Raw genomic sequence first — 9,533 nt, 5'->3', positions numbered from 1 at the left:
GGCCCGCGCTCTGGCCATCCCGCGCCCTGTTGGCCTGAGGTCGTGCGGTGGAGCTGCCGGTACGCCGTGGAGCTGTCGCGCCCTGTTGGCCTGAGGAGTCGGCCGCCCCTCCTGCCACTGCAGCCGCCCAGCCACCAAGCGCCTACCTGGCCGGGTCGGTGCTGCAACCACCAGCGCCCGCGCGCGCTCGCCGTGTGCGGCGTTGCCGTCGCCGGCCCCTGCTCGCCCCGCCCGTGCCGCTCTGGGCTCACCGCCCTAGCTTGCGCCCGGTGCTCCTGCCTTGCTGGAGCTCGTCGTGTAGGCTAGCGGCAGCACGTAGCGGGCATCTATGGCCGAAGAAAAAGAGAAAAAGGAGGAGAGAGGGGATGAATGGGCAGATAATTCCTTTTTATTTGTATGACATGCGGGCCACACTGCACATGCAAGCGGACCGAGGCGGGCGAGGAGTGGCAAGAGAGTGTCCATCTGTGTCCGCTTCGGCCCCAAAACGAGACCAATTTTGATCCAGAGATGGGGTGAAACGGACACGAAACGGACAAAAAAGTAAAATGGGGTCTGCCGCTGGGTCGTCTGCTTTGTTCGTTTTACCTCAAACGGACGCGCTCGGACAAAATGAGGTCGTGCGGTGGAGTTGGCCTCATTGGCATGCGGTCGGCAGTAAAACGAGGAGGAGAAAGGTCACGGGCTGACGGGCCCGCGCTGCGCTGCGCATGGGTAGAAAGTGAAAAAAGCTGGCGCGGAAGAGGGGTCAGTGCCCTGACAGCGCCAGGACCCTGTGTAACTTTCGCATCGGGATCCTCACCAGTGGTAAAAGCATCAAAACTTGTTGGAATGCCAAAGCAATTCACCTGCGAAACTACTGTGTGGACGACGCATGCCCGGACGACAGCGACACGATGCGCAATCCAGCCGCTCATATGCGCTGGATGGTAAGCATGGACGGGCTGATATGTGATGTCGTGCACAAATCGGCCGACAGCGTCGTGTGCATAGCAGCTCTCATTCACCTGCTCCAGTATCGCGTTGCTCGGCCGATGAGACAGGCCCCGAGCTAGTGTGGCCTGCATGTGCGATTCTACCGAGCTGGTACAACTTTGGGAACCGCACAACACACAACATGCAACGCAACGCACAACATGTAGGAGTACCTCAGATAAAGCGGCCGAACACACAGGCCAACATGACCGTTGATTGAGAGCATCAACAGCTGGACCTGTAAATTTAGGCCCTCGTACGTTCACGGACGCGCCCGTGGATAGTGATAGAGTGGACCTCACATTTTACCATTTTAAGCCATGGGTAGTGCGTTTCGGTATCCAGTCTCATCTGCATCCGGTTAGAAAAAATTCATATATTTTTAAAAAAATAATCAAAAAATACAAAAAAAAATTGTGCAGTAGAAAATTTGATGCGCGAGGCCCGCTCCAAATTTCAAGTTATTTGGACATCTGAGCAGCTCTCAGCAAAAAGGACAAATCGGGCCAAAACAGTACATGAGCAGTAAACTTTTATATAAACCCTCAATTTGTCTTTTTTGTCGAGAACTCTTCAGATGTCCAAATGATTTGAAAATTGAAACAGACCTCACGCATCAAATTGTCTATGCACATAAAAAAATGGATTTTTATTTTTATTTTTCCTGGTATTTGTTTTGATTTTTTCGTCAGCTCGGGTGCAGAAATGGATTTTCGTTACAGCCATACCTTATTTCCAAAATAGCTATTACATGCAGGGCCATGCGTGACAATCATCACATCTGTGTTTGGCCAGTGGGGCTGTCAAAGCACATCGAAATTTGCTTATACTTAATATTTTCACATCCGCATTAGTCCCACCACGCCGCGTGACGAGCTAGTTGACCGGCTTAAATAACCGGGTCGTCCAGAAACGATAAGCTTCTGACAAAGTGAATTGCAAAAAGCTACCACATTTTAAGTTCAAATCCACATTTGCCGTCACATTTCTTGGGCACCCCAAAAAATCTATCAGTTTCCTTGCTAATATTTTCAATAAACACTAATGATCAATTTTGGGATGATTTAATCCAACTTCTGACAATAAGGGCCCGCTTGTAAGTGATTCTTTGGTGTTTGAGGTGCCCGTCTGAGTCGAATTTTTGTGATCGGATTGTCCGTCCAGACAGTTGAATCGGGTTCGAGACGCGTGACTGTAGAGGACAAAATTACTGTTTTGACCCTTAAGGCAAACTAAATCCCGATTTGACCTCGTTCCAAAAAAAATTTCGTTTCTGACCTTTTTCGGTGACGCCAAGGTCCCTGGCGTCTGGGTTACGAAGCAGACGCCACGGTCCCTGGCGTCTGGCCCCTGGCCCGCACTGCCCGCCTGCCCGTTGACCTGCTGACGTGGCAAAGGGGCCAGACGCCAGGGTCCCTGGCGTCTGGCCCCGGTAAGTGGATAACCCCACCGGGAGAGTGTGTGGGTCCCACCCCACACACTTTCCCCAATCCAGCCCGAGCTTGAAGAAGAGCTGCTGCCTCCCCACTCTCTCTCACCCCTCAAGCTCCCCCTCAAATCCTCTCCAAAAGGTACATCCCTTAGGTGGATCTTTCCATCACTTTGTTGCTCTTGTTAATCTCTCCCAAATCATCCAATTATTTTTTGTTAAGTCTTGTCCTTTTGGTTGCATTTTATACATGTTGGTGGAACCCTAGTTCATGTTTTCTCCCCCTTATGTTAGTGTGAATGGCTTGGTTAACTTTGATAATATAGTGCTATGCATGGTGTGTAGTAGGAATATATGTTTGTTGAGTAGAAAGATTGGGGGTTAGGGTTAGCTAGTGATTAGGGTTAACTTTGCTTAGTGTGTTAATTAGTGATTAGTGATACTTTTGTGGTCATCACCAATAATTTAGTGTTGATATGATTTGGATATAATAAGATGTATTTGGATAAACACCAATTCTCATTGAGGTCTTAAATGCATTCATGTAATTTTTAGATGGAGAGACTTGTTAATGTTCATTACATTGACAAGGAGGCATTCTTGAGTAACAATGCCGACACGGGTGAGGAACCATTGGTTTTTGATAGAAGCCCTAGCTATGAGGATGTTGTTGCAAAAGTGAGACAAGTCTTGAAGTGGATGGACACCAATGTTGATGTTAAGTTAATAGGAAGGTATGATGTTGGAGTTGGAGCCAAATCTCGCTTGAAAAGTATGCCTATCACCTCGGATTTGCATTGGGATGTATACAAGGAAAAAGTATCCCAATCGGAAGACAAGTCACTTGAATTGTTTGCCACCACTGAATCTCCTCGTTTTACCTTTGATTTGAACCGGCATGTCTCTTCCCCAATGGATGACATGAGCGAGAGGACAATGGTGCCACTTGTTGAGCATAGGGTTGTGGTTGATGCCCCCAATGTTTATCCCCCACCATGTCCCCGTGTACCAACTATCAAAGCAAATGAGGTTGAGTTGTATGCCCCCAATGCTTCTAGCCAACCACCAACTAGCCAAGCAAATGAGGTTGAGTTGTATGCCCTCAATGCTTCTAGCCAACCACCAACTAGCCAAGCAAATGAGGTTGAGTTGTATGCCCCCAATGCTTCTAGCCAACCACCAACTAGCCAAGCAAATGAGGTTGAGTTGTATGCCCCCAATGCTTCTAGCCAACCACCAACTAGCCAAGCAAATGAAGTTGAGGTGATTGCTAGTGACGGAGTAATTCAAGAGGATGAAGATGCTTATGATGACGACGAAGAGCAAGAGGAAGGGTTTCATGGCAATGATGTTGGTGACTTGGATGTGTACATAGCGCAAAAGGACATGGATCGTGACTTGCCTTTTAGGCGTCAATATGCGTATGACTCGGATGACGAGGGTCCAGTTGAACAGTTGGATGAGGATGGATTCACAAAGGAGGAGAACCAAATCCACTTTGAGCTGACGGGCTTACAAAAAAGAACTCACTTATTTAAAGATCTCGGCCTTGCCCATAAAGCTGTTGTTGATGGTGGAATGAGAATGACGGCGATTGAGCCAACACCATGCCCGGATCCAGGAGAACCAAGGGTGGAGAATGAGGACGAGAATGCTTATTTGAAGAAATGATTGAAGTTTCTGAGCTTGCCTATGCTGAAGTTTTGGTTGGCTGACTATGCCATTCGAAACCATAGGCCAATTTATGTTGAGCACTCCGACATGAAATTGCGTTACACCGTGGTGTGTGAGCAAAAGGAATGCACATGGAAGGTTCGTGCAAGAAAGCTTAAAGAAACCGAAGAATGGGTGTTAACAAGTTGTGATACCACTCATAGATGCAAACCGCCATCGAAACGACTTAGAAAGACACACCGTCAACTCACATCTGAGTATCTTGGATACAAATGGATGAAAGACATAGCCTTTGATCCCACTGTGAAAGTGAGGTTTCTCATGCGGACGGTGAAAAAACAATTTGGTTATGAAGTCAAGTATGGGAAGGCATGGAAGGCAAAGGCAAATGCTATTAGGATGTTGTACGGTGGTTATGAAGAAGCATACAACCAGCTCCCAAGGTTGTTGGCCGCCATTGCACATAGGAACCCGGGCATGTTTCATGTGGTCGAGGATCACGAGGGAGTGTTCCACCGTGCCTTCTGGAGTTATGGACAATGTGTGGAGGCGTTTCAGCATTGTCGTCCGGTCTTGTCTATAGATGGCACGTTCTTGACCGGTAGATATAAGGGCACACTAATGGTAGCAATGGCGCACTCATCAAACGACAACGTGTTGCCATGTGCATTTGCTTTGGTGCCTTCCGAGCACCGAGACAACTGGGAGTGGTTCATGGGTCATGTTAGGCACAACGTGATTGGGGCTAGGGAGGTATGCATCATATCGGACCGACATCATGGCATACTCAAGGCAATGGACATTGTTATTCCAGGATTTCCAAAGCTTCACCACAGATGGTGCATGAGGCATTTCGTGGCCAACTTTTACCGGGCATGTAAGAGCAAGGAGCTCAGCAAAGACCTTACCCATGTATGTGTGGCCTTCACCACCCAAGGTTTCGATGCTCGGTACAACAAACTCTTTGCAGCAGTGAACGAAGGGGGAAAAGACTTCTTAACTAGGAATTTAAGTGAGAAGCACAAGTGGGCACGCGCTCATGACGATGGTGGTTGGCGATATGGCGACATGACGAGCAATCTCGTAGAATGTTTCAACAATGTGTTGAAGGGTGCTCGTGCTTTGCCGGTGACTGCAATAGTGGAGTACACCTTCTTCAAGCTTAATGAGTACTTTCAGAGGCATTCTGAAGAGACTGCAAAATGGATAGGTGAAAAAAAGGATTATCCGGAAAAGGTTGATGAATGGTTGCAGTTACAAGCAAGCAAGTCTTCACGACAACAAGTTATCGTATTCGATAGACTTGAAATGATCTATCAAATTGATGAGCCAGGTGGCACAACACGAGATGGTAGACAATATGGTGGTGCTGCATTCGAGGTGAAACTGAAGACTCGGTGGTGCCAGTGCGAGAGGCCTAGTAAGTATCATTGGCCATGCTCGCATTTGATAACGGCGGCGAAGGCGAGAAACATACATGTTAATGATGGAAAAACCGTGAGGATGCAAGAGTTCCATGTGGAAGCTACTAGGTTGACATGGGCGCCAAGATTTCAACCTTTCTTGGACCAATGCCTGAGTACCATGGCCCTCATATTAGGCCAGACCCTCTTCTGAAGGTGGAGACGAAGGGTAGAAGGAGAACTAAGAGGTTCAGGGGTGATATGGATGACCTGGCTGGATACACTGGCATGAAACAATTTGGTAGCGGTCATTTCATGGAGGCTCCTGACATTATCAACTGTGGGGTGTGCGGTGAAGGGGGACACAATGAGCGGACATGCAAAAAAAAGAAAACCAAAAAAAGAAAAACAAGTCGTGGAGGCGGCACCGATGGTGAAAGAGGTGGAAGAGGTGACGGTGGTGGTGGTCGAGGAAGAACGAGTGTCAGAGGTGGTAGTGGTGGTCGTAGAGGGAGCACAAGTGCTAGAGGTGCTAGTGTTCGTAGAGGGAGCACAAGTGCTAGAGGTGGTGGTCGAGCTAGTACAAGTGCTAGAGGTGGTGGTCGAGCAGGCACAAGTGCTAGAGGTGGTCGTGGTCGAAGAGGAAGCACAAGTGCTAGAGGTGGTCGTAGAGGAATGGTTGATAATGGATCGGCCTTCGGTTATTTGTTTAATCCAGATGGTTGATCTAATAATAATGGTATATTATTTGTTCATACAATTCCTAGCATTTATGCATTTGCTCTCTTAATGTCTTGTGCTAACAATTGTTCTTTTTGTAGGCATGGCTTCATCCGGTTCCAGGACGAGGCCACCGTGCGCGGACCAAGAGGACATGCCGAAGACGTGGTTGGAGGCCAGTTTGGACAAGAAGAAGGAGAAGGATGTGCCCACACCACCATGTTGGTGTGGTGATGTTTGCAAGCTGAAGGTGTCCACTGACCGCAACAAGTCATGGACAGAAGGTAGAAGGTTTTTCGTGTGTCCCAACTATGCACATGATCGTCGAAGGCCAACTAACGCATATGACATACCACCGGTATGTTAGGTGTACATATAAAAAACATCAACAAGTTGTCACTCATATGTCTAACAAAATCATGGTTTATATGTAGTCCCCTCCTCCACTTTGCAAGTACTTCACTTGGATAGATCACGAGGTACCAAAAGATATCCAAGAGGACCAACGTGCAGATTGGTTACGGAGGCAGCGCCTATTCGAGGAGTCCTATGCACGGGGATTGGAGCGGGAGCGTCGTGAGAAGGAGGCTCATGAGCGCAAGAAGCGTGAGCAAGAGAGGGCACGCAAAGAGAAGGCGGCTCGTCAATAAGAGAGGGCAAGCAAACTTGCAAGGGCTCGCGATGCACGAGAGGAGGACGAGGCACGTGACAAGAAGGGAAAGTGGCCCCGGACTACTCAGTAGACAAATGGAAAGGCACCGGCGTCGATGATGAACTGTCGAGACTTTGTTTAATGTATGAACTTATTATTCGAGACCTTGTGTGGTCATGAACTATTTCTGTCATTCGAGACTATTTGAGATTATGTGCAAACTAGGTTCGTCATTCGAGACTAGTTGATATGCTTTGTTCATATTTTTGGTTGAGAGTAGCATGCTTTGTTCATATTTAACAGTGTTTGCTAGTTGTTGCTAAGCAAAAACTTTAACAAGCTGTGTGCAAAAACACCAGGCCCACACCCAGACGCCAGGGTCCCTGGCGTCTGCCTCCCACACCCAGACGCCAGGGTCCCTGGCGTCTGGCTTGCTTTGCTCACGCAGGTGACCAGATAGGCCGTCTGGTGTGTCTGATGGACACCCAGACGCCAAGGTCACTGGCGTCTGCCTCCCACACCCAGACGCCAGGGTCCCTGGCGTCTGGCTTGCTTTGCTCACGCAGGTGACCAGACAGGCCGTCTGGTGTGTCTGATGGACACCCAGACGCCAAGGTCACTGGCGTCTGCCTCCCACACCCAGACGCCAGGGTCCCTGGCGTCTGGCTTGCTTTGCTCACGCAGGTGACCAGACAGGCCGTCTGGTGTGTCTGATGGACACCCAGACGCCAAGGTCACTGGCGTCTGGTGTCCAGAAAGCATTCCTGTCTAATGGATAAGATTCGAGTGGATAAGATTTTGGGCCCACCTCTACCCCTCTCATCCATTCATCTCCACCTCTACCCCTCTCATTTCACTCATATCCACCCACTCTCACCTCTAGCCCTGCCAACGTCACTCCCTCGTCCAGCACCCTAACCCCCCCCCTCAGATCTCTCACAAATCGGTCCGGTTTCACCGTTGGATCTTCAGGATTTCGAGACTAGAAGGTAAATCAACTCCACCCCCATTTTTTGGTTGGTTTAATTTATCATACTTTTGTGAAAACCCTAGTTTGTTTTCCTCTTGGTTTAATGTATCATAGGTTAGCTACTAAGAGATTTGTGTGCTGTAGATGGCTAACGAAACTCAGTGGGTGCTTAGCCCTGTTGTTCATGTGCATGGCTTGTCTCCATGTATTGTGCAAGTTAGTCAAGTGGACCTCACTTTCGATTGGTTGAAGACTAAATTCATGTTGAAGCAACGGTTGAAGGAAGAGGATTTTGTGTACTACGTCAGCAGGAGGAAGTCAGATGGCCCCGGGGAAAGAAAATTGGTTGACATAACTGATGATGACAAGATTCAAGAAATGCTGGAAGAATGGAAATGGAAAAGGGTTGTTGACTTGCATTGCTACATGAAACCGAGTTATATGTGATGTTCATGTCGTTTCAACCATCGTGGTCATGAACTACTTATGTCATTCGAGACTATTTGTGTAATTTGAACTATGTTTGTAATTTGCATTGTATCGTAGACCATCGTGGTCATGAACTAAGTTTGTAATTTGAACTATGTTTGTCATTTGTCAACTATAGTGTTATGAAAAGACTATGCAATGCTTATGTATGTATGTTATTCGAAACTACAAGTGAAAAGACAAAACTTCAAGTGAAAAAGCAAGTATTGTCTGCACCAGGACCAGACGCCAAGGACCCTGGCGTCTGGCTCCCCTGCTTTACCCTGTTTCTGGTGTCAGTAGACTGCCAGACGCCAAGGACCCTGGCGTTTGGTCCCCTAACATACATCCAGACGCCAAGGACCCTGGCGTCTGGTCCCCTGACATACAGCCAGACGCCAAGGATCCTGGCGTCTGGCTCCCTGTGCATATAAATGACTAAATACAGATTTCATCATTCATGTCAGACATTCATATAAACATTCATTTAAATGACTAAATCACAGGAAACAACAATTACCATAAATCACATCATTCATTCATGTCAAACATTCATAGCAACTTCACGAATCCGGTACAACTTAATTCGAACGGCAACAAGTTCATGGAAAGAAACGACAACAAGTTCATGGAAAGAGACTACACCAGGTTCGTCGAAACAAACTAGAACAAGCTCATTGAAACAAACTAGAACAAGCTCACTTCTTCCTTCCTCTCTTCACGATATCTGCAAGTGTATGCTCCTCCTCTTCGCTAGCCTCATGCTCCTCCTCTTCGCTAGCCTCCTCCGCCTCTGCATCAATGTTGGACTTATATCTTTGCATTCCCGTGGGCATAAATTGATGAGGATACTCCGGACTATGGAATTGAGTGTTCCATGTCTTCTTTCTACCTTTCTTGCCCGGTGTCTTAGCTATGGCTTTGCCTTTTCTAGAGCGGGCATTGCCTTGTGTCGGTTGTGTAACCTGTGATGGTTGTGGAGCATCAACATCATACTCATGATCCTCTTGATGTGTTGCATCATACTCATGCTCATCATGATGTGTTGGCTCCTCTTGATGTGCTGGCTCCTCTTCATTGACCTCCTCCTCTATGTCCTCTTCGTTCTGGACATAACGCCGTTTATTAGCTCTGGCGGCGCGGCTACCTGGTGCATACACGTCACTGGACTTAGCACCATGGCAAGAAAGCATAGCTGCCATCTTATGGAACCGCTTCTTGAACTTCTGCGACAACACAAAA

General features: G+C 47.8%; 1 protein-coding gene and 1 long non-coding RNA gene across 2 annotated transcripts in view; one reads left to right on the top strand and one right to left on the bottom strand.

Annotated features, from left to right (window-relative positions):
- Positions 1 to 2,362: 2,362 nt before the first annotated feature.
- On the top strand, positions 2,363 to 6,786 carry LOC119281358. Its single transcript, XR_005138387.1, has 3 exons — positions 2,363 to 2,546; positions 6,303 to 6,559; positions 6,636 to 6,786. It is a non-coding gene; the product is annotated as an uncharacterized LOC119281358 (long non-coding RNA).
- Positions 6,787 to 8,838: 2,052 nt separating this feature from the next.
- LOC119281357 overlaps positions 8,839 to 9,533 on the bottom strand; it is a 1,360-nt gene continuing 665 nt past the window's right edge. The window contains exon 4 of the mRNA XM_037561882.1: positions 8,839 to 9,517. Within this exon, the coding sequence (XP_037417779.1) occupies positions 8,990 to 9,517 (528 nt within the window). The 3' untranslated portion in view covers positions 8,839 to 8,989. The remainder of the gene's footprint in view (positions 9,518 to 9,533) is intronic.

The sequence above is a fragment of the Triticum dicoccoides genome, chromosome 3B (genome assembly GCF_002162155.2).
Source record: "Triticum dicoccoides isolate Atlit2015 ecotype Zavitan chromosome 3B, WEW_v2.0, whole genome shotgun sequence".
NCBI lineage: Eukaryota > Viridiplantae > Streptophyta > Magnoliopsida > Poales > Poaceae > Triticum > Triticum dicoccoides.
The sequence above is the reverse complement of the archived record's forward strand: the minus strand, read 5'-3'. Positions and strand labels throughout refer to the sequence as shown.